Raw genomic sequence first — 24,339 nt, 5'->3', positions numbered from 1 at the left:
CAACCGGGGGCGAGTTCACGGACCAAGGTCTGCAGCCGCGTTTGAGAAACTCCATGCCACAGAGAATCCGGCCACATTACCATCTCAGTTGCCCAACTCAGTGGCCTTCCCCCAGAAACTCTGGGAGGGACACCAGGAGAGGCTGGAGGCCCCGCTCCGCACCAGAGTTGGACACAGAGGCTGTAGTAGAACCTCAAGTCCGCCAGGAGCAGGGAGATCAAATGTGGGGAATCATCCCTGTGACGTGGTTGACGGGTCCTGCCACTGCCCCTGAGCAGCTCACGCATTTCTGCTCTGCAGCCCCACGGACCTGGGCGAGGAGTCGTAGCTCACAGCAGAAGTGTGGACTCTGCTTGCAGAAGGACATGGGTTCAAGGCCTGACACCTCCAGATAAGGAGCTGATAAGGCAGAGAAACCCTTTGCCCTTGGAGACGGCTGGAGCCCAGTGGGAAGGACAGGAACCCGGCCAGACTTGCTGTCCTTTGGTGGCCACCTGGAGGCTTCGGTGGTTTACTCTAAAAGAAGCGGAATTTATTAATGTGAGGTTTCATCACACATAAATGGCCTTGTCCCATGGTAAAAAAATAAAGATATGGACAAAAATGGTATGGGAACTCAGAGGAAATGCCTCCACATGTTGAGGTAAGAGAGATGTCTTTTGAATTTCAAATCAAAAACCTCTAGCTGCAGAGGAGAAGTGCTAAGGACTTGCAGAGCAGAATTAGCTCAAGTTCTTTCCAGAGCAGACTGCCCATTATTGTCCCATCAACTGGCACTTGCAGTTCCAAAAAGTCACTCTGAGACATTGGTAAGAGAAAGAATAAAAAGGCTTCATTTACTCACAGTTGGATAGCTCAACAAAAACAGCATCGTGCACAAAATTGACTGTTTACAATAACAAACTCACTGCTGTCTGCTTCCAGCAGACTCTTGCAGACACCATTCTGATATCTGCACACTAAATGCTAACTCCGTAACACCAACCGCCAGCACACTAAAAAGAGAGGGGGAAAGACGATTAAGTGGAGATGCGTGGCTCTCTTTGAAATCAGGGGCAGGAAATGAGCAACTGGTTATTTCAGGACTGATTGACAGTCACCCCAGTCCGAAAGGGTCCCTCCCAGCCAGACCGGCTCAAGGCACCATATGAGGTTGCAGTAATTCCAACCATGTCAACTCTGGATGTTTTTTGGGGTGGGGGTGGTGGGAGTGGGTAGGGGTCTCCCGCTAAGTTCAGGGTTTAGCAGGGAACTTAAATGGAGTGCAATTGTTTTCTTTCTATCTAGGCCGCTTGTGCTGTTGTTGTTTTGTGTCGCCTTGAAATTGCAGGATAAAGTTTGAAGGTAAAGACTTAAGTGCTCAGCCTTCTCCTCCCAAATGCATGTCATTTTCCCAATCTCCAGGGCGGTCAAGAGGAAAGTCCTAGGAGGAGGACCCCTTGGAGGAAGCTGGTGTGCCCCCCCAGCTAGTCCCGACAGGCGGCAAGGCGAGATCTCTCCACCCAGACCCTGTGCCTGCCTCTCGGGGTCGGCTTCACCCTCTGGGCCCCATTCAGCACATTTCCGCCCTGCTTCCATTTTTCTTGCCCTTCCCAAATATCCCAGATTCTTTGAAAGCCGTGGTGCTGGAATGGGCACAAGTGCCACCCAGAAGGTCTGGGGTGGCAGGGGGAGGGTTTTTGTGGTTCATGACTTGCAGGACTGTCTCTCAGGAAGAAGGCGGCAGGCAGAAAGCTGGAGAAGACCCCATCAGCTCCGACACGCCCTCGCGGCTCTCCCAAGGCACCGCCAAGTCCGGCAGGAACGTCAAGAGAGTAGCCCAGAAGAGCAGGGGCGGCTTGGGTCTTTCCCCTGTCCTAGGATGCATGGCTACCACCTTCCCACTTCCCTCCTGCCAGCCTCGGTGCCCAAATCACGTTTAGCGGATGTCGTCTGTTTCTCGGCTTTCTTCCAGCCAGCCTTCCCTGCTCCGGCGCCCTTCAGAGGGTGGGACTCGACTGCCCATCCTGCCCCCGGCCTGGTTGCCGAAAGCTGGCCGAGCGGTCAGGAAGGCCTCCGCGGGCAGAGAAGTGGCCTTGTTTACCCCTTGGCGTTCCTCTCGCCTTCCCCATCCTGGGCGCGCCACCTCCCTCCTTATTTTGTGCTCGGCTGCTGCAACCGACAGACCGTGCCTTAATCGCAGGTGACAGGGCAGTTCTCAAGGACCTTGAGGAGTGCAAAGAGAAAGAGGCTTCCCAGGGGGATGAGGCAAACGGGAGGGCAAAGGGGGGGGGCAGCCGGAGCCCCAGGCCTTTGGCCGAGCAGGGCAGAGGCAGCTCCTCACCTGCCTGACCTCCACCTCCTCAACAGCCGGCTGGCCAGGGGTGCGTCACACGACAGTCAGTCTCTCCTGCACAACTTGCCGTGGCCATGAGCCGGCCATCGGCACAAAGCCAGCGAGCCACATACCCCCCTGCACGCCCCACCCCATTCCCTGCAGGGGAAAAAAGGGGGGGATGTTTCTGTATTCCTAAAGACCGTTCTTTCTTTCCTCACTCGTAGCCGAGCGTGGCACAATTCAGGATCACGAAGGCACATGGAATAGGAGGAATATTTTAACATCCACTCAAAAGGTCGAGCCAATCAGACTGTTTTTGACCAGAAAGGGTCAGAGCTTGAGATGGGTACAGAAACGGTTCCTCGACTTCAGCCGTCGTCCGGTGTGTGTGTGTGTGTGTGTGTCAATGTCCACGGAGTGGGTGGGTTTGGCGACCTTCCGGTGCGTCAATGCCTCTGGAAGGGAAGGACTGGTCGGCTGCACGCCTTGGCCCCGGGGGGGGGGGGGGAGAAGACACCTGAGTCTACTCGCCATGCTCTCCCCTCTTCATCAAGGAGGCTCCTTCGGTGTCCAAAACCAGCTCAGGGATCCTCTCAGCAGCCGACCGATGGGAAGGACTCTCTCTGTGGGTCCTTGCCCTGTGGGGCCTGCAGAGGGGCAAGGAAAGCCAGCGGCTGGACACAACCCCTCCCTGGAGCTGGTTGTTAAGGAGGGAGCAGTTCTCCAGGTAGCAGATTTGGGGTGTGTGGATGGGGAAGACAGTGAGATGGACACACACACACCCTCCAAAGTAGGGCTCAGTGCCAGGGTGAAGCTCCTCAGGGGTCGTCTCAGGGCTGATCAAGAGCCCCATCTTACTGCAGGGATTCATCCTGCCTCTCAGCAACCGACCCACAGGTTCCCATGAAGGAGCTCCTCAGGAGAGGATCCGGTCCAAAACAAGGCCGAGCCAGTCAGCCGCTGACCTTCCGGCATGGAGAGTCTCTTCTGCACCTCAAGCCTCTCCCCCCCCCCAAAAGGACCCCCCAATCCTGTATTTGGAATCCTGTATTCATTCCGCAAAGTCCAACCACTTCCAATGGAACGGTGACCTTAGGAATGAGTGGGTGACCTCCGTGTGCACCACAGCCCCGACCCGGTCGTGCAGACTCAAAGCCCTCGCTGAGCGAAACCCCCCCCCCCGCGTGCCTGGTCTTCTTCCTCTGTTCTTGCCGCCATCCGTGGCTCCCAGGATTCTTGCCTTTTCGTCTTCTCGTGGTACGCCCGGAGTCGGGCAGCCTCCCCTCATTCGCCTCAGGGCCTAGTGAGAACCCAGGCTTGCTCTGATGCAGCCGTTGGGTCCTGCAGGGACGGCGTGCGATCCTGGAGGATCCGTGTCCTCAGTGGCTTCGTCTGTCCCCTTTCTAAAGCCTCCTGGAGGAACCAACCCCTTTCCACTTGGTCGCGTCATTCCTTGGGCTTCCCCTTCGGCTCCTGCTTTTCTCCCCCGCAGAACACGTCCCATTTCAACTGCTTTTGACCGTGGCGAGCCTTCTTTAGAGCTTCCCTGGGAGGTGGGAAGTGCTTGTTCCAACCTCTGCTGAGTCTGTGGTATGGTCAAACATGCCTGCTTGTACCAGAATGTCTTGCCACTCCCAGATCTCTCTCTTATGACTGGCTCACGCGTGGATGGTGCAGTGCCCTCCCTGCCACCAAGCCCTCTGAGTTGGGTTCGAGTTGAGTCACAGATGCAATGCAAGTCAGACTCAAGAGTGAATCGCGAATTGCGAATCGCAAGTTCCCCGTCCCTGGAGAGGAAATGGCTTTCTGTCCATCTCCGTGTCCTCATGGCTCCCCTTTTTAGTGGAGTCCTTTGAATGTGGGACCTGCTGGCTCTCGGCAGGAGTGGCAGCGGTTTTAAGTAGGCAGAGAGGCAGAAGGAAATCGGCTGGGAGAGAGGGTGCCTGTTCTTGGCGCCTGGAAGAAAAAGACGAGACTTCTCTTGTGCAAAGCTTCAGCCCTCAGAACGGGGAGGAGATGGGGGCCCCTTCGAGATGCAAGCATCGGTGGGTATCTCTGCCCAGCGAAGCCCTCCTGACTGGCCAGGCCTTTTTTTGGGGGGGGGAGGCAAAAGAATGGGGAAACCGGCTTTCTCTTTCTTCGGTCTGAGTCCCATCCCACTTTTCCACCTGCAGAAAGGGAGGCGCTCAAGGAGGTTTATGGAGCAAAACCAGGCATGGTGGACGACCATTTAAAATCAGTAATATATTTACAAAGCACAAACCCTAAATAGCCGTTCAAAAAATAATAATGTTGAAGGCATGACGCAGGAGACAAGTTCGACGTCTGCTGGAAACAGAGGTGTCCTCACAGTGTTGTTAGCAGGACAGTCAGCACAAAAAGTCAACCCCTCGATTCCCTGCCAAGGGAGGCACGCAAGGTTCTGGGGACCCATAGAAAGGTCCCAGAAGGTGGCCATGCAGAAGGGGAGGGAGGGGGACCCATCCCTTGAGACGCAGGGGCCACGAACCCCTTGAGGCAGAACGGAGGGGCATCAAGGAACCCGGCTGGACCCAGGGGCAGGGCTGAACTGCAGAAAAACAGCTCTTGCAATGGCAAGGACAGCGCCAGGCAGGCAGGCACCAGGTGGGACCCTGAGCCCACTGGAAGCAACCCCCTTCCCTTCGCCAGGCCCACGTTGAGCCTCTTGGCCCACATCGAGTTGGTGGCTGACGCTGGGAAGTGTCCAACGACTTCCACAGCCTCCCTGCTTTGGTCTGGGCTTTTTCCAGGCAAGAGCGGCTGTCCAGCTTTCTTTCACTCCCTTTTCCGTTGTCGCTTGGTGCCGGGTTTCCCCAAAGCTGCCGTCTTCCTCTTGCAGGTCCAAAATCCTGGAAGAAACGAAGAGCTGCTGGTGCTGGCCTTGAAACGAAGGAAGGCTCATTCGGTCTCGATAGGGTCCTGCGCTGTGATTTAAAATCAGCCACGCACCTCAGACTTTTGCAGGTTTCTTCTTCGGAGTCTCATTTTCATTTCTCTGCCTTTGTGCCTCGTTCCTTCCCTTGTAATTAAAATCTCTAAGAAGAAAACAAGGTGTCTGCTTGGGGTGGATGAGGGCTTTCCGTCCTATGAACGGGACGGTTGTCAAGCGTTGCATGATGACATATTTTGCCGCTTTGCACTTTGTGGTCTCAAAAACCTTTGTTTCATAAAATGCCAGCCGAGTGCTCTCTTTGCCTTTTTCTCCCTTCCTCATCAGTAGATCCTCTGAGTGCCGCTCCTGGACAGACAGACAGACAGACAGACAGACAGACAGACAGACAGAGACAGCCACATGCGCTCACCTAAGTTCCTACTGAACAGCAAATGGGTAAGAAAAACAGGCCGTGAGGCTGCCCCCGGATGCCTGCTTTGGGGCAGAGAATGCCTCCTTGGCCGGTGTTATCTCAGGGCAGTGCCGAGGCTTCCTCTTAACCCCATCTCAGCGGTGGAGCTTGGGGAGCGGAGGTCAGGGCCCTCCTGGGGAGCTGAAGGCCACCACCGCCAGGAGGGCTCCCCAGAGCAGGAAAGGAGTCTGTTTCGTAGCCGACAAATGGCTCGGACCGGCCCCTGCGGAGGTCAAAGGCAAACGGGTTTCAGAAAAGTTATTTTGCATTACAAGAAGGGGAGAAAAGAGCACAGCTGAGAAGCATGATGGGTGGGATCAGAAACTGTAGTCTGGGAAAGTGAATTATTTGAAGCTTGGGTGGGGCGGGGCGGAGAGATGATTAATAAGAGTAAATGTTTCACCTGTAGTGAATTTGCATCGTTGAGTCTTGCACCTTTTCTCTGCAAAGACAAAAGAAAAAACCGTCAGGAGCCAGTCTTCCCTTTCTGCTCCCCCCTCCCAGCCCCCATGTTCCAGTCATCATGACTAGCTGGGAGGGACAGCATGGTCTGGGCATCATCCCACGTGCCCGCCTGGGGACAGGGGAGAGAAATCGTCCGAGGGCTCTTGCACAGGACTCCGGATGCCCAACTTACTTCTGACGCAGACTCTGTCAGGGTGGCTTTGGATCGGAGGCTGAGCCTCGCAGAATAACAGGCAGCCTGGAAATGTCCCTCTGGCTTGACGTGAGTTGGGGGGGGGGCTTAAAAATGCAGGACGCTTTTCCAACCCCAAAGAAGCCAAATAAGAGCCCTGCTGGAGCTGATCGAGCCGCCCCCCCCCATCCATGTCCAGCATTTCATTCTCACCAAAGAGGCCCATCCGTTCCCTCCTGGAAGCCCAAGGACAGAACTTGAGCTGGGGGTTCGCACCTTCTGTCTCTCTACAGAGTTGGATCAGAGCCTCTGACCCAGGGATGGGGCGAGGGCGAGGGTGGGGTTGATATTTAGCCAGCCTGGCCACCGGCCGCGGACGACCCCAGTCTCCCAGAACTGGCTCGGTCCCTATGAAAGCCACCAAGGCTGGCCCTCCCTGTTGCCTTTTGGTCCAGGGGATTCGCCAGGCACCGTGTGCCCAGCGCGTGTTGCTGCTGCTGTGATACCAGAGTCCTACCACTCACCTATTTATTGCTTGTTGAGTGAGGTGTGCCGAAAGGCAGGTCTGATGTCTGAGCAATGGTGCACAGAACTGCCTCACGGGCAGACGTCCACCCGGTATGGTTCACAGCGGTTCGTCCATGTCAGGCACCACAGAAGGGGAGGGGGGAGAGGAGGAGGCCAAGGCACGGAGGTCCCCCCAGTTCCCCCGCCCCATTTCTCCCAGGCCAGGACCTCAGGCCTTCTCCCACCCGGCTGGGCTCCTTCCCCAAAGGCCCCATTTCCCCTGAGACGCACTAGACAGAGCGCTGCTCTCCGCCACTCCCTCAGAGATCTCCATTTTTCTGACTAGAAACAATTTCCCCTCATACTCTCTGGGTGGGTTCTCTTCTGCTCTCCACCCACAGCTGGTTGTGCTCCCTTGACCTCTCCGTGACAACGGCTGGCGCAGGGGGGGCAGTCCAGGCGGGTCCATCCCGGCAGGTGCCCCGGGTGCAAAATTCTTAGGGGTGCCAACTTTCGGCACTGCCACGGAGCCATCGGGAGAGCCAGAGTCCACAGGGGGTGAGGAAGCGCACCCGTCCTGCCTCCCCTCTTCCCGCTGTGGCTCCAATTCGCTCTCCCCAATTCCCCAAACTCACCTCCTGGGAAGAGATGGTCCAGAGCAGCCTGGCCTCCCTCCTCCAGTGTAAACAAAGTGGGAGGACAAGCCTCCTCCCCGGCCACTTCGCGTGGCAACCTCGAGGAGGCGCAAGACTTGCCTTGCGCCAGATGCTGGCCACCCTTACTATTCCACCAAATGTTAGTGACATTTGGGAATCGACCACTGAATCCAGTCTAGGTTTTTATCTGAATTGTACTCTCCTCTGCCCCTCCTCCAATGAATGGTTCAGCATCTTGGAGAGCTGCTATCAGTTTCCTACCAAAACCCAGAGCGGATCCCCCCGCTCTATATACCAGGAGTCCCCAGAACCACCTTGGCTATTTTGTTCTGCCCGCGCCTGCCTCCAGGGTACCTGCAATGGGCTCAATGGTGTTGAAGGATCTGCAGAGACCCTTGCAGCTCAGCAGATTCCTGTGGGGCCAGTTTCCACCCCACTGCTCCCCAAGGGGAAGAAATCTAGGGGGCTCTGGCTGCTGTTACCTTTCACAAACACACAGTTATAGAGGCTGGAATCTTCCACCGAGACAAGCTGGATGAAGGTCGTCTCCGGAGCCTTCGTGAAATTGGCCACCTTGAACTTCTCAAAGGGGGGGATGAGAACTTCCTCCTCCCCGGGGAAGAAAGAGAAGTTCTTGATGTTAACTCCGTGGCAGGTCTCGATGGTGAAGAAGGTGTCCGTGCCAAACTGCAAGGCGCTCTGGTTCTTCAGCGATGATGACGTGAAGTGTCCGAAACGGACGTGCTTGAGACGTTCGGAGACAAAGCGGACGCTCCTGACCCCCCGATACACCTTCTGGCACCTCGGGGTGGAGGTGGTCCCGAGCAGGTGGAGGGCTCTGGTCAGGAGAAAGTGAAACGTCTTGAAGTGGAAGCCGTTGAGGTACGTGTCTCTGGTGCGCCCGGCTTCCCTCACGGCCCTGTTGAAGTCCCTGTGGAATCCCCCTTGGACGGTGTAGGCCATGATCGCAATGGCGTGCTCCGGCTTGAGCCCGCGGGGCACCAGGATGGAAGATTTTCTCTCCTCCCACCGGGAGGCGGCTTCTTCCCAGGCCTCGGCGTAGACGCGGTTGGTGGCAAACTCCGTGCGGTTCAGCTCCTCCAGCTCGGCCTCCATCATCTCCACGCAGCCCTTGTACTGGTCATCGAAAGAGGTCAAGGCCATGTCAAGGGGGGACTCTTTGACGGGGAAGAGGTCCCTTCTCTGGACCGGGAAACTGGAGACCTGAAGCAGGCAAGGGGGAAAGAAGGGATGGAGGATGGTAGACAAGGCAGTGCCTGCATGTAACAATCAAGCAAGATTCGCAAGAGGCTCCAGGCAGGCTTCTGTGCACAGGTGATCGGCCGGGGCCATGGGGGTGTGGTGCAACTGAGGGATGCGCAAAGGCAGCCCAGCTGCTGGGTCTTCCTGGAAGCATCAGAAGAGCCCTCAGGAGAAGCAGGATCAGGGCTTGGCCGTGTGACCACCTCCAGGACCGGCTCCTCTCCAGCCTCACCGGTAGCACAGGGCCCTCGGAGCGGAAACCCCAGCGAGGAGCCTTTGCAAGCTCCGAGCAGGACACGGCAGGAGCGGGGCCCCCACCCTTGTCAGAGGAAGCCGCTGGGGCCTCCCTGCCAGCCTCCCTCTCCTCCCCCTCCCCCCTGCGCCCCCTTCCTACCTGAGGGCCGGCTGGGAAGATGCCCATCAGGCACAGCAGAAGGAGCGCCGCCAGGAGGGGCCTCTTCATTGCCTGCATCTTCAAGCACAAGACAAGCCGTTAAAGTTTTCTCCCCCCCCCCCACATTCATATATGTTTTACTCCTGAGCCTTGACACTATAAAAACCGATCTGGGGGTTTATACACAGAGCAGGCTCTCCTTCAGGCTAATTTGGCCAAAAGAAAGCCAAGCCAAGCCAGGAGGGGAACAGCTGCTGTGGCACCTCGAAGGCTCACGGCTGTTCTCTAAAGTGAGCTTTCTTGGGTCAGGTCCCCTTCTTCCGATGTAAGAAGGAGGCTATGCGGCGGTGGTATTTATACATGGCCCCACAACCAGGTGGGGAGACAGATAATGGACAAGGTGAGAGTAGTTTGTTAGTAAAGAAATAGGACTATTAAGCTGTAAATAATTTCAGTTATCAGTCTTAGAGTCTACAAAGTAGCAAAAGTATTATTGAGACAAGCGCCAAACTATAGACGCAATCGGAAAGGGCTTCTAAGGCCATCAACTCCAACCCCCATGCTCAATGCAGGAACACAAATCAAAGCTGATCTGATATAAAATTGTTTATTTTCCTCTTGAATGCCCCCAAAATTCGAGCACTCACCACCTCCCAAGGTTATGGGTTCCATTGTCATACTGCTCTAAGAGTTAAGACGTTTTTCCTGATATTCAACTGAAATCTGGCTTTCTCAAACATGGAGCCCATTATTTTATGTCCTGCCCTCTGGGATGATCGAGAAGAGATCCTGCTCCTCCTCCTCTGTAGGAAAGCCTTCCAAGGATTTGGAAAGTGCTCTCCTCTCTCCCCTCCGTCTTCTTTGCTCTAGCCTTGAGGCTAGAGGCCCAGTTCTTTCAGTCTTTCCTCCTCGGAGGAGCATTATTGGTAGGAGAGGGTCTGTGACCAGGTCCTTCATCGACCACCATCTGCTCCAAATGAGCCTGGAGCCACTGCAAGGCTAATCGAGAGGAAGGCGTTAGAGATCCAAGTGTTCTGAAAACTGGGTGCAAGAAACCTGCGCTCCTTACCTGGCTCTCTCTCACCGCCATCGGGCAGAAGGTGGTTGGAGCTGCTGGCGGCTTCTTGGCCCGTCTGGCTTCCTCCAGCCGCCTCTTGGGTCTGGACAGCCTCGCTCTGTCACAAGATGTTGTTGACATGACAGGTGACGAGGAAGAGGGCTTGCTTTTTATAGAAACCACGGGAACCCCCTTGCCTGCCCAGTCCGAACCAGGGCTTGGCTATTTATAACCAGCCGCCCTGCACAAGGGCCTTTCAGGAACGCTGTCTCTTGTCATGAAGTAAACTCCAGTTGCATGGATGTAAGCCGTTTACTCATCCCTGCAGTCCAAAGCCCTTGTGCGCTGGATCTTTTGGTACTGACCTCTGACCACAGAGAAATACCCAACCCCTGGAGTATTACGAAAATATGGTTCTTGTGGGTTTCCCGGGCTGTTTGGCCGTCTTCTGGAGGTTTTTCTTCCAAAAGTTTCGCTAGTCTCTGTGGCCGGCATCTTCAGAGGACCTCCGTTACATGATCAAACAGCCCGAAAAACCCACAGCTGCCATCAGATCCCAGCCGTGACAGCCTCTGAGAACACATCAGTACAGAAGTACTCTAGTATTAAGATCACCAGGAGAGGACTTCCTCTCGGTCCCGCCACATTCACAGGTGCCTCTGATGGGGATACAGGAGACAGTCTTCTGCCCTGTGGCTGCTCCCAGAGACTCTGGAACTCCCTCCCACAGGAGGCCAGGCTGGCCCCATTTTTGCTGTCCTTCTGCAAGCAGGCCAAGAGCTTTCTCTTCAGGCAGGCTTTGTCTCAGTGACTGGGGGGGGGGGCGGAGGAGATGGGGTTTGAATAGATTGTTGCGCTTTACTGCTTTGAACATGTTTTTTGGTGTGGCTCATGTTTTGTTTTTGTTTTTTTGAACTGCATGCATTTCGTATCCTATACTCACTGTTGTTAGCTCAAATACTGTATTTTAATGATGTAAGCCACCTTCGCTCCTTCTTAAGAAGAAAAGCAAGATAAAAAAATATTTTAAATATATAAACAAAGCCATGACCACAGACGAGGGCCTCAAAAATCAATTGCTTACTTTAAAAACCAAGTTCTGGGTTAGGTGACTTTTTTTTTGCTCAGTAAACATGTACAAATAAGGTGCCTTTTAGAGTTGTGCCTTCATGAACCAGGGATGGAATAAAACACGTCCCTTGAGCCCGCGGCGGTTTAGATTCCAGGAGAGACAGAGAGGGCCAAAGGGGTTGCCCTGCAAACCGTCCATCTCACGGAGGGCCAAAGCCTGCCATTGACTGAGCCAGGGGGTGCCACGTTGTCCCTCCCGGGCACCGGCTTTCCTCGCCAGTCGTTCTAATGTCACCTGGTTGGAGGAATAAATATCAGACTGAACTGTGAAGCGTGTGGCACTCACAACAGCCATCAGGGTCTTCCTCCTCCCACCCACCCCCCACCCAACATCACATCTACCCACTGACTTTGGGGAAGCCACAGATTTCCACTGCCGGCTTGGATTGGGAAAATGTGGCGCTGGAGTCCGTCTTGATGGCAGCAAACTCAGACAACGAGGCCTCTTCCCCCCCTCCGCCCCCCCCCGTGCCCCCCCCACCCAAAATGGAAACTTGTACTCGAAAGACAGGCAGTGCAGTGAGGAGGCTGAGGCAGAGCAATGTCTGAGTACGGGGGGGGGGAACTCGCCCTCCAGTCGGATTTAAGTCGCCCCAGTGACTCGACTCGGGTTTTTTCTCTCCAGTTCCTTGGCTCATGACTCGAAACCCACCCACCCCTCCCTTTTTTCTTGGGGGGGGGAAAGCTTTGAAGAGAAACTTGGACTGAGGACTTTGGCACCAAAGACTTGAGATTTGGACTTGGCTACATTCCTGCTGTTTAAAGTTTGTAAGTCGAATCAGCATTTCCCATAGGAATGCACTGAAAACCAATTAATCTGTTCCGGCTGTTTTTGGTTCTTAGGTTGAGTGGCATTTCCCATAGGAACTAATGCAAAGCCGGTTAAACCGTTCCTACCACTAGGGGCAGAATCCTACAAGGTAGGCTTCAGCAGTATGTGGATCGAGAACTCCCAGAAGTACAAGCTGGATTCCAAAGGGGCAGAGGAACTAGAGACCAAATTGCTAACTTGCGCTGGATTATGGAGAAAGCCAGAGAGTTCCAGAAAAATATCTACTTCTGCTTCATTGACTATGCAAAAGCCTTTGACTGTGTTGACCACAGCAAACTATGGTAAGTTCTTAAAGAAATGGGAGTGCCTGACCACCTTGTCTATCTCCTGAGAAACCTATATGTGGGACAGGAAGCAACAGTTAGAACTGGATATGGAACAACGGATTGGTTGAAAATCGGGAAAGGAGTACGACAAGGCTGTATATTGTCCCCCAGCTTATTTAACTTGTATGCAGAATACATCATGCGGAAGGCTGGACTGGATGAATCCCAAGCCGGAATTAAGATTGCCGGAAGAAATATCAACAACCTCAGATATGCAGATGATACCACTCTGATGGCAGAAAGTGAGGAGGAATTAAAGAACCTCTTAATGAGGGTGAAAGAGGAGGGTGCAAAAAATGGTCTGAAACTCAACATCAAAAAAACTAAGATCATGGCCACTGGTCCCATAACCTCCTGGGAAATAGAAGGGGATGATATGGAGGAAGTGACAGATTTTATTTTCCTGGGCTCCATGATCACTGCAGATGGAGACAGCAGCCACGAAATTAAAAGACGCCTGCTTCTTGGGAGGAAAGCGATGACAAATCTTGACAGCATCTTAAAAAGCAGAGATATCACCTTGCCAACAAAAGTCCAAATAGTCAAAGCTATGGTTTTTCCTGTAGTGATGTATGGAAGTGGGAGCTGGACCATAAAGAAAGCAGACCGCCGAAGAATGGATGCCTTTGAATTGTGGTGCTGGAGGAGGCTCTTGAGAATCCCCTGGACTGCAAGGAGAACAAACCTATCAGTTCTAAAGGAAATCAACCCTGAGTGCTCACTGGAAGGACAGATCCTGAAGCTGAGGCTCCAATCCTTTGGCCGTCTCATGAGAAGAGAAGACTCCTTGGAAAAAAACCTGATGTTAGGAAAGTGTGAAGGCAAGAGGAGAAGGACGACCGAGGATGAGATGGCTGGACAGTGTCTGCGAAGCAACCAAGATGAATTTGACACAACTCTGGGAGGCAGTAGAAGATAGGAGGGCCCGGCGTGCTCTGGTCCATGGGGTCACGAAGAGTCGGACACAACTAAACAACTAAACGAAATGAACCACTAGGGGCAGGATTTTTTTCTTTTTGTCCTTTTAACCTAAGATGACTTACCAGTAGGTTTTAAAAAAAGGAAAGAAAAAAGGGAGAGAAGGAGGAAACAGACACCTTTTCAATAGAACACCCTGAAAAGCACATTTTCAGCCAAGACGAGCACCTTCTGGGGAAAACCAAGCACCTTTCAGACAACAGATCACCTTGAAAAGCACCTTTTCAATCAAGACAAGTCAATACAAGCACCTTTTGGGGAAAAGGGGGGCAGCAAAGGAGGGAGGGAACATCTTTTAAAAATCCAAAAATCAAAAATTAAAAAAGCACCAAAAAATAAAAATACAATCCGTACCACACTGTACCAGGCAGTACCAGGCAGTCTGAAGACTGTCTCCAAATCCACTCTCAAAACGCCGGGAAGAGAAGGAAGCAGATAAGCACCCTCTTCACTGGCCAACGGTTAACTGAAAGTTCAAATTTCATGCTTTCCCCACCTCCAACACGTTTTTTTTTGTAACTTGAATCTAAGTGTGCAAGTCGAGTCAATATTTTTCTATCAGAGTGGTTTGTAAGTCGAAATGTTTGTAACTCGAGCCGTTTGTAAGTCGAGGGTTGATTGTATATGAAGGAAAGCTAAAGTGAAAAAAAGGGGCTGAATTAGTTAATATTAATATTAAAAACAGTGTGGTCTGCTAGAAATAATTCGCATAGACTTTCTGACACCTGAGCCTGATGCGACAGGCATCAAAAACAATTGGGAAGCCACTGATCCACTTCACCAGGTATGTCCAAGCTTATCCTGCTCTACTAGAGCCCAAAAGGCAAGCACGATAGTGAACTCTGGGAAATTGTTGTAAGTCACTGCAGATTTCCTAGGAGATTTCACTGTGATCAAGAATCCAGCTTTGAGTCAGAGCTGGTTGTGGAGTTGAGCAAAATTGCTGGGGGATTAAGTCACAAACTGCGCCAGATTACCGCAGAGGAAATCCTGTTGAAAGAATTCAGTCTTATAATATTTTTGTCTTAAAAGTTCGAAATCGAATCCTCTTCTTCTTTCAAAGGTTTATTTAGCAAGCAAGGAACTAAGTAACTAAAAGCCAAAAATATAGAATATACAGTACTTGGAATATATGTAATAATTACATGAACATCTCCTTTCAAAATCACAATCTTCTATTACATAGTTCTCTAATTCGTATGTGTAAATAATGCTTCTATGTTAGAAAAGAAACTCTGCTTCTATTAAAACACGGGCTTCTGTTTAGACATCATAGAAGTGACGCTTATTCAAGAAAACAAGTTCTCTATAATAAAAGGCTATTTTCTTAGACAACTCTCACTCAGGCTCTTAAAAACAAACTCTGCTACAATCCAAATTGTTATTAACACAATTCTATCAAAGCATAAGCAAGAACATTTGCAAGCAAGGCAAGTCACATTCCATGGCTGTCGAATGGGTGCTTTCAGCCAAGCGGCTGAAACCAGTTCCTGGAGGGCTCAGAGGCAGGCGCTCTGGAATAAAAGGCTCTGGTCTGTCGCCCACAACTCTGAAAATCCTTGGCCGTCTTCTGGTATGTCCGTAGGGACCCTACGCAAGGGATAGGACAACAGTGGCTTCTGCAGGCAGCCTGAGCCACGGAGAGAGGTGAGGATCCTCTGGGTTTCAGGGAACTTGAGGACAAACTACAGGGAAGCCGCCCAGCGAGAAAAAGTTATCCCTCTAAAGCGACATTTCTCCCAAAAGCTTCTGTGGCTGCACATGAATCATTGGATGCCATATGTGATGGGAATGGGAGCATGTGTTAAAAGTCAGGCAACTTGTTCTTATGGGCAGAAAAAGAAGAAGTAAGCGAAATTTAGGGGTATGTCCAAAAAGAGCTCTTTTATCTCTCTTTTACAAGCAGCAATGTGAGTGTAATTAACTAAAGAATTAACTTCAGATTTATGAACAGCTCTAATATTAATGGTAGCTAAGTATGGGAAAATACAGTATGGTTTTCAATTAAAAGAATGTTTTAAAGAAGTATGAGCCACAGGTATTAATGAGAAACTAGCATGCAATATGAAAGCAAAGAAGGAATTGTTCAAATGGCATATTTCTACAGATATTTGGGGAGAATTTACTGGTTATGTGTTAATAAAGAGAAAGACTCGCTACAGATGTGGAGGGAGAAGGGGACTCTGTGATGGGAAGAGAAAGGGCGATGGTCTGGATGTGGTGAGGGGCCCTTCCACGGTTTTGGTACAATGGTTTAGAAGTTTTATGTTATCTGTTTTTGTTTCTTTGTTTTTCTTCTTGTTGTGTAATGTCTTGTTATGTTTGTGGCACTACAACTCCCTCTTAATGCCCCCCACCCCCACTAGACTTCTGCTGTTTTTTTTAATGTTTTCCAGGAGCAACAGCTGGGGGAAGCATCCGGAGGAGAGCTTTGGAAGCTGAGGTCAGGGCGCTCCTGGACTGTTGAAGGCCATGACGGCCAGGAAGGCTCCCCAGAGCAGGAAAGGCATCTGTTTCGTAGCCGACAAATGGCTCGGACCGGCCCCTGCGGAGGTCAAAGGCAAAGAGGGGTTTCAGAAAAGTTATTTTGCATTATGAGAGGGGGGGAAAGAACGCGGCTGAGAAGCGTGATTTGCTGGGCGCCACAATGGCTGGGCTGGCCAGGGATGCAGAAACTGTAGTCTGGAAAAGTGCCATGTGCCCGCCTGGGGAAAGGGGAGAGAAATCGTCCAAGGGCTGCTGCCCAGGACTCCGGATGCCCAACTTACTTCTGACGCAGACTCTGTCAGGGTGGCTTTGGATCGGAGGCTGAGCCTCGCAGAATAACAGGCAGCCTGGAAATGTCCCTCTGGCTTGACGTGAGTTGGGGGGGGGGGCTTAAAAATACAGGACACTTTTCCAACCCTAAAGAAGCCAAATAAGAGCCCGGCTGGAGCTGATCGAGCCCCCCCCCAATCCCACCCATGTCCAGCATTTCATTCTCACCAAAGAGGCGTTTGGGGTGAGGAATCAGACACCCAGAATCCCAGAAGGAGGGAATTGGAAGGAGCCTCTGAGGCCATCAGGACCAACCCCCTGCGCAGTGCAGGGATCCCAATCCAAGCAGATCTGCCGGGGGGGGGGACTGTCCAGTTTTCTCTTGAAAGCCTCCAGCGCTGGAGCGCTCACCACCTCCCCCTGAGATCGTGGGTCCCATTGTCGTACTGCTCTAACAGGACGTTTTCCCGGATATTCAGCCTAATTCTGACTTCTTGGAACCGGAGACTGGTCCATCGGTCCAGATAGGCGGGGTATAAATCAAATAAATAATAATAAAATTATTATTATTATTATTATTATGTGTCCTGCGCGCTCTGGGATGATTGAAGCACTACCTTTCCAGGATTTGAAAAGTGCTCTCTGGTGTCCCCTCAGGATCCCACCGAGTCAAGAGCTGGGTGTGTTGCTTTGCTGTCCACATGGGGCTTGTTTTGCTCCCTTGATCTGCCTCAGAAAAAGGCTGGTGACATTTTTCTGGGGAGGCAGCGCTTCCGGTCCAGGTTTCTGTCTTCCCATGACAGAAGCCACCTGAAGTCCTGAACTGTACTCTCCCACCACCACCACCACCACAGATGGGTTCAGCATCTTGGAGAGCTGCTGTCAATTTCCAACCAAAACCCAGAGCCGATTTCCCCCCCTCCTCGCTCTATAAAGCAGGAGTCCCCAGAACCACCTTGGCTATTTTCCCCCCTCCCCGTGCCAGGGTACCTGCGATGGTCTGAAGGATGTCGAAGGATCTGCAGAGACCCTTGTAGCTCAGCAGATTCCTATGGGGCCAGTTCCCACCCCACTGCTCCCCAAGGGGAAGAAATCTAGGGGGCTCTGGCTGCTGTTACCTTTCACAAACACACAATTGTGGAGGCTGAAGTTTCCCGCCGAGACAAGCTGTATGAAGGTCATCTCCGGAGCCTTCGTGAAATTGGCCACCTTGAACTTCTCAAAGGGAGGGATGAGAACTTCCTTCTGCTCAGGGAAGAAAGAGAAGTTCTCGATGTTGACCCCGTGGCAGGTCTCGATGGCGAAGGAGGTGTCTGTGCCAAACTCCTGGGCTATCTCATATTTCAGCGATGAGGACGTGAATTGTCCAAAACGGGTGTCCTCAAGGTGTTTGGGGACGAAATGGATATTTCTGACCCCCCGATACACTTTCTGGCACCTCGGAGTGTTACATACAGCACTGATGCTACCTGTCTGTCATGGGTTTGGAGGGAAAGTTCCATCCTATGGGGAGTGGAAGGCGGGACATCAGGAGGAGGGGCTGTACTGTATAAATATGTGATGCCTGTGAAGTAGGAGAGATGCTGAGAGACACTGGGTTGTGACGAAGCAGCAGCTGGGAAGAAGAAGCTGTTGTGGGAGTCTGTGTGTCTGACAGGGTACTACTGTGTGTCAGAGTACCAACCTGATAGGTTCAGGTGTCTGTTGGTTAGCCAGAACTGATAGGTTCAGGGTCTGTGCTTCAAGTTAAGGGTTCTGGGTGAACCAAACTGTATGCTTGTATGAGTGAGAATAAGCCACGTTACTTTATCCTATTCACCTGATTGTTTATTTTTCCCTGTGTGTATTTAAAATAAACCTTATTCTTTTTATTGTTTAAAAATCCATCCCTGGTCTGTGTGACTTCTTACAGGGAATGGTTGGTGGCAGCTTAGTGAAAGTGTGGCAGATCCCAGTAGGTCTGGGTTTGTCACACGGAGCAGAGGTGGTCCCGAGGAGGAGGAGGGCTCTGGTCAGGAGAAAGTGAAACGTCTTGAAGTGGAAGTCGTTGAGGTACGAGTCTCTGGTGCGCCCAGCTTCCCTCACGGCCCTGTTGAAGTCCCTATATAAGTTCTCCTCTGCCAGGGTGTAGGCCATGATCGCAATGGCGTGCTCCGGCTTGAGCCCATCGGGCACCATGACGGAAGATTTTCTCTCCTGCCACTTGGAGGCTGCCTTTTCCCAGGCCTCGGCGTAGACGCGGTTGGTGGCAAATTCCGTGCGGTTCAGCTCCTCCACCTCAGCCTCCATCATCTCCACGCAGCACTTGTACTGGTCATCGAAAGAGTTCGGGGCCATGTCAAGGGGGAACTCTTTGATGGACAAGAGGTCCCTTCTCTGGACCGGGAAACTGGAGATCTGAAGCAGGAAAGAGGAAAAGAAGGGATGGAGGCTGATGGATGGGCGGTGGGGGGCCTGCAAACTGCAGCGCAGGCATGCATTGCACAATCAAGCAAGGTTTGCAAGGGTACGCTTACGTACACTTCTGTGCACAAGTGTGCGGCAGGGACCACGGGGGGTGGGGGCTGCAACCAAGGGATGCACAAAGTCCTGCTGCCCAGCCCAGCAAGTGGGGCACTCACAGATCTCAGGAAACCTGGGTTCAAATCCCTGAAACGAGGCCATGGAAACTCTCTCCGGTGGGGGTGAGTGTGGCAAAGGCAAACCACTCCTCGAATCGCTTGTCATGTCTGTCAAAGTCCCTGTGAGGGTCAGCCTGGGCCAGAAGCAACGCGATGGCCTGTCCTCGCCAGGACAAAGACCTTGGAAATTGAGGGCTACTCATCGTGAAGGCTGGACGGGACCCACCTTCCAGGTGAGATTGTCTTGGATCAGGACCAGTGCTTAGAATACAGTGGGGCAGGGAGGAGGTGGTTGGCCAGCCCAGCTGCTGGCTCTTCCTGGAAGCCTCAGGAGAGCCCTCAGGAGAAGCAGGATCAGGGCTTGGCCGTGTGACCACCCCCAGGACCGGCTCCTCTCCAGCCTCACCGGCAGCACAGGGCCCTGGGAGCGGAAACCCCAGCGAGGAGCCTTTGCAAGCTCCGAGCAGGACACGGCAGGAGCGGGGGCCCCACCCTTGTCAGAGGAAGCCGCTGGGGCCTCCCTGCCAGCCTCCAGCCTTCCTCTCCTCCCCCTGCGCCCCCTTCCTACCTGAGGGCCGGCTGGGAAGATGCCCATCAGGCACAGCAGAAGGAGCGCCGCCAGGAGGGGCCTCTTCATTGCCTGCATCTTCAAGCACAAGACAAGCCGTTAAAGTTTTCTCCCCCCCCCCCACATTCATATATGTTTTACTGCTGAGCCTTGACACTATAAAAACCGATTTGGGGGTTTATCCACAGAGCAGGCTCTCCTTCAGGCTAATTTGGCCAAAAGAAAGCCAAGCCAAGCCAGGAGGGGAACAGCTGCTGTGGCACCTCGAAGGCTCACGGCTGTTCTCTAAAGTGACCTTTCTTGGGTCAGGTCCCCTTCTTCCGATGTAAGAGGAAGAGGATGCGACCCTCATATTTATACCTGGTGGGGAGACAGATAATGGACAAGGTGACACTCCTAGGAGCCGTCCAGGCTTCCGTGTGGACAGGGTTTCGGGTCCCTGGGGGCCTGCCTTGGCTCCGCTTGGACTTCCAGCCAGTCCTCGGCCCCCCTTTGGGAGCGGGGGTGGCACCGTGCCAGCCCAGCGGCAGGGCGCCCACCGCCCTCTTGGCACACTCGCTCGCTCCTCCAGCCCGGAGGAAGGCCTATTTTGGGACAGGCCAGGGGCGCGGGACCGTCCCTCTCCCTTTAGGCGTCCAGGGTTCGCCCTTTCGGGGACCTTGCCCTTCGGCCTGCCTGTCGGAGGCGCGGCTGCCCGGCTGTCGCGGAGTCCCGCCGGCCTTAGCCTCTCTCTTGCTCCTCCTTATCGGCGCCCCCCCCCCGGGGGCGGCGGGGGGGGGCCCGCGCCGTTGGGCCACAGGCGCCAAGTGGGACCGGCGGACGCGCCCAAGGCCACCTGTCCGCCGGCTCGGCAAGACCCCCCCCGCCCCGATTTCTCTCCGGAGACCCTCGTTCCTTCGAAGGGGCGACCTCGGAGAGCCGCCTCGGCGCGGGAACGATCCGGCTCGGGCTGGACTGGAGAGGAATCCCTTTGCGCCCGATGCGGGGCAACCGGACCCCCAGCCCTTCCAGACAGCCCCCAACCCGTCCCGCTTCTTTTGGGGCCCTTCTTGGAGGGCCACCCCAGCTCCGACAGGGAGCCCCGCCGCTGCCCCCTTCCCCTCCCCGTCGAGGGGCACGCGTGCGCACGCCCCGACCCCGACCCCGACCCGGTCCCTGACGCCTGGACGGGGCCCGCGGCGGGCCTCCTCCCTGCCCTTCCCCGGGGCCCCCCGGCTGCAGGTTGCACCGGCGGGTTGAGCGACGGGTGGGGCGCGCGCCCGCCTTGGCTCCCCCTCCCCCACGTCCCCCTCAGAGCTCAGGCCCGCGGGGACCTTGCTTCGGGGAGGGGGGCCCCGGCCGAACGGGGGGCTCCGTTTCCCCTCCCGCCAGGGTTTGGCCTCCGCTTTCCCGGACTACTCTGTGGAACTCGACGGACATCGCCGCCGCCGCCGCCGCCTGCCCGGGATGGGGAGGCCTCCGGGCAGGAGGAGACGCCTGGGACCCGGGCCCGGGGTGGACGGGGGTGGTGGCTCCCCATCATTTTGCAACCGGACATTTTGCAACCACCACCCTTCCCCCCCCCCCGCGCCCCGGGTTCTGGTTGCTGCCTTGTTAGAAACCCCGTGGCTGGCTTGTTTGGAGGCCCCGGCCCCTCAGCCTCCAGCGGGGGCGCACCGGGGGCCCAGGCGCCGGCGGGAAGCCCTCTCCTCCCGCTCCCCCCCCCGGCTTCGAAATGAAGGCCACAGGGGCCCTGCCCGCCGCCGCCGCCGCCGCCGCCGCCGCCGAACTTGGCAACGCAGTTTGCCAAGAACCCCCCTGCCGCAGGGCCCGCGCTTCGAGGAGGGCGTCGGGCGTCGAGGAAAGGCCCGACCGCCTCCCCCTGGCACAGACCCCCCCGGGGTCCACGAAGTGGTGCAGCTTTAGCCCCGCGGGGCGCCCTGCCTGACCTGTTGCACCTGCCACGGAACCAGCGGGGGGGGGGGGCTGCTGGAGCCCCCCTCGGCCCGGAGAAAAGGCACGGCCCGGACAGGCGGCAACCCAGCAGGTGCAGCTCCTGCCGCCCGTCTGTGCCCTTCTGCCCTACCCCGCAGCCAGGCACAGCTATTTCGGGTGGGGGGGGACGACGACTCCCAGCACCCACACCCCCCGGGTAGTCCAGAAAAGGGACGCTCCCGGGGCTTCGCAAGCCTGCTCGCCGAGAAGCGCCCCGCCCTCCGTCGGCCCGTCGCTGGCTCGAAGCCCCGCTCGCCCAGCTGCGGGGGGAGCGCAAGGCTGCCCCATAGCTGCCTCCGCCGCCGCCGCCGCCGCCTTCCTTGCTACGCAGGCCTAGTGGGGGGGGTTTGCAATTTTCGCCGGCTGGAGGGCGCCGGCCCTCTGCGCCCCCTAAAAGTTTTGCGCCCGGGGTGCCCGCCCGTGTGTCGTCGTGTTCCCCCTGCCACACCGTTCCTCTCTCTCTGTCTCTCCCCCCCCCCCCAGTGCTGTGGTGGCCGTTTTTGACCTCCGTCTCTCTGACACACACACCACTGTCTTCGCTCTCTTTCATCACCCACCCACCCCGCACTCCCTCTCTTTCCGCTCTTCCTCTCCATCATCAGCATCTTTGGGGGGGGGGGGGACTTTCCCATCCTTCCAGCAACAAAGCATCAGACGCCTCCAGGCAGGAGGGAGGGCGCTTTGCAAGCCAAATGCCCGGGACAGAGTCGATTCCGCCACTGCCTCGTGTAGACGAAGGAAAACACCCCTTTGAATTCACCCGTTTCATAAGCGGAGCAAATCCTCCGGTGCCTGCTGCGTTGGCGGGGCTCTCCGTGACCCAAGGGCGCCTGGTCTTCTCCAAGGGTTGGACCCTCACTGAGACAAAGGAGGAAACGAGAAAAAGAAAGAAAGAGCGAGGGGAAATAGTTTCGCTTTCCCTACACGTCTACGGACCGTCGGGGAAGGGCTTAAATTGACAGCTGAAACGGCTAGGAGGGGGTGCTTCGCTGCCGGGACAGGAGAAGCCTCTCGCCCCTCGCCGCGCACCCCAACAGACCCTTCTGTAGCCCCTTCTACCCGCTAGGCCAAGAACAAGAGGGCCTGCCCCACCCTGTGAAATTTGCTGCTTTCCAGCGGGTGCGGGTGCTTGGAAAGTCTCAAAAGGTCCCAAAATCATCCGCCGAAAGGTTGCGTGCCCTCGCCCTGGGCCAGAAGGATACAGTCCGGCTCTTCAAGGGGCAGGAAGGATCCTTTTTTTGTTAGAAACACAAGAGGAGGAGGCCTTTTCTGGACCTCCCTCGTTGGAGGTCGAACTTATAAAAATGTATACAGTACCTTTGTATCTGGGGCCTGCTTCTTCTCCGCATGTTTTCTGTGTGTGACGTTTGGGCCTATTTGCTTGCTTTCAGCTAAAAATAAACAAATACAGTATCTATTGGATCTCTCTGTCTCTGGCTGATTGATTAATGTATTAGAGACAGGTAAAAACCAGGAATTAGTCCTAGCACCCTTCAACCCCCCCCCCCCCAATGCCAAACAGTCCTATTAGAGAAGCATATATCATAACTCTGTGCCCGTGTGTCTGGGCTCTGAGACAATCAGGCTATAAATAACTTCAAAGAAACAGCCTTTGGGTCTAACAAAGTGAGAAAAGGATCATTGACACAAGTGGCAAAGTATAAGAGCATTATTGGTAGGAGAGGGTCTGTGACCAGGTCCTTCATCGACCACCATCTGCTCCAAATGAGCCTGGAGCCACTGCAAGGCTAATCGAGAGGAAGGCGTTAGAGATCCAAGTGTTCTGAAAACTGGGTGCAAGAAACCTGCGCTCCTTACCTGGCTCTCTCTCACCGCCATCGGGCAGAAGGTGGTTGGAGCTGCTGGCGGCTTCTTGGCCCGTCTGGCTTCCTCCAGCCGCCTCTTGGGTCTGGACAGCCTCGCTCTGTCACAAGATGTTGTTGACATGACAGGTGACGAGGAAGAGGGCTTGCTTTTTATAGAAACCACGGGAACCCCCTTGCCTGCCCAGTCCGAACCGGGACTTGGCTATTTATAACCAGCCGCCCTGCACAAGGGCCTTTCAGGAACACTGTCTCTTGTCATGAAGTAAACTCCAGTTGCATGGATGTAAGCCGTTTACTCATCCCTGCAGTCCAAAGCCCTTGTGCGCTGGATCTTTTGGCACCGAGAAAAGCCTTGAAACCAATTGCTTGTGTTTTAAACCACAGTTTTGAGTTAGACAGTTTCTTTTTGGCTCGGTAAAAATATACAAATATAGTACATTTTTAATTGTACCGGCATGAAACAAGGATGATATAAAACGGAGCAACCGAGCACAAAACCAAAACACTGGGACAGATGTGGTGCTGTGTCTCCTACCTTCACATGCTGCCAGGAAGGAGACATGGAAGTTTAGATTCCTTGGAACGTGGAGACAGCAAAAAATGTCACCCTAACTGGGCGGTGGACTCCTTCGTTGGAAGGAGAGAGGGTCTCTCTTTCCCTTCTGTCTGCTAGAGTCTTCGGGGATGGCCAAGAGGGCGAGGGAAGGGCGGGAGCATCCCTCCCGGTGGCACATTTCCCTAAAATCAAAGCGTCCAGGTGCCCCTTTTGAGCTGCTTTTCCAGGAGGCTGATTGCAGACTCTGGAACTCCCTCCCACTGGAGCTCAGTCCCATCTTGGCTGTCCTCCCGCAAGCAGGCACCTCTCTTCAGGCCAACTTTCCCTCGGCGACTGTCTGCCTGAGTGGGGCTTCGAGATGCATTGTTGGGCCTTGTGGCTTTGAATCCGTTTCAGTCATGTTTTCATGTATGGATTGTGTGCCCTCGTGTTGATTCTGACTTATGGAGACCCCTCCCCCCCTCCCACAACCCCCCCCCCAACATTATGAGCTGCCTTGAGTCCCCTTATCAGGAGAAAGGAGGCCTATAAATAAAACAAGCAAGCAAACAAAGATGATGGGAAAGGGATGAGA

General features: G+C 54.3%; 1 protein-coding gene across 3 annotated transcripts; it reads right to left on the bottom strand.

Annotated features, from left to right (window-relative positions):
* Window positions 1-810: 810 nt before the first annotated feature.
* ART1 (ADP-ribosyltransferase 1) lies at window positions 811-23,379 on the bottom strand. Of its 3 annotated transcripts, none has more exons than XM_078390568.1 (7): window positions 23,202-23,379; window positions 22,701-22,774; window positions 22,144-22,241; window positions 9,140-9,217; window positions 7,965-8,706; window positions 6,086-6,124; window positions 811-5,905 (listed from the first exon to the last, which is right to left on the bottom strand). In XM_078390568.1, exons 3-7 carry the CDS (start codon window positions 22,150-22,152, stop codon window positions 5,805-5,807), a joined length of 969 nt encoding a protein of 322 aa, XP_078246694.1. In that variant the 5' UTR covers window positions 22,153-22,241; window positions 22,701-22,774; window positions 23,202-23,379; the 3' UTR covers window positions 811-5,804. The 3 variants fall into 3 exon arrangements, with proteins under 3 accessions (XP_078246694.1, XP_020647588.3, XP_072849463.2); XM_072993362.2 differs by lacking the exons at window positions 811-5,905; window positions 6,086-6,124; window positions 7,965-8,706; window positions 9,140-9,217 and adding exons at window positions 14,513-16,008; window positions 17,339-17,665; window positions 18,200-18,617; window positions 19,410-19,487 and having other exon boundaries at window positions 23,202-23,344; XM_020791929.3 differs by lacking the exons at window positions 22,144-22,241; window positions 22,701-22,774; window positions 23,202-23,379 and adding an exon at window positions 10,209-11,211.
* Between the last annotated feature and the right edge of the window lie 960 nt (window positions 23,380-24,339).

Source organism: Pogona vitticeps, chromosome 3 (assembly GCF_051106095.1).
Source record: "Pogona vitticeps strain Pit_001003342236 chromosome 3, PviZW2.1, whole genome shotgun sequence".
Classification (NCBI taxonomy): Eukaryota; Metazoa; Chordata; class Lepidosauria; order Squamata; family Agamidae; genus Pogona; species Pogona vitticeps.
Note: the sequence above shows the minus strand (reverse complement) of the source record. Positions and strands in the feature narration are given on the sequence as shown.

What these genes read in the sequence shown, in the direction of transcription:
- ART1 (XM_020791929.3), bottom strand. Translation starts at nt 10,337, where the DNA reads ATGTCAACAACATCTTGTGACAGAGCGAGGCTGTCCAGACCCAAGAGG. An exon ending in TAACTGTGTGTTTGTGAAAG is followed by an intron (nt 6,125 to 7,964) that starts GTAACAGCAGCC and finishes TTGTCTTTGCAG; the next exon opens with AGAAAAGGTGCAAGACTCAA. An exon ending in ACGATGCAAATTCACTACAG is followed by an intron (nt 5,906 to 6,085) that starts GTGAAACATTTA and finishes TGACCTCCGCAG; the next exon opens with GGGCCGGTCCGAGCCATTTG.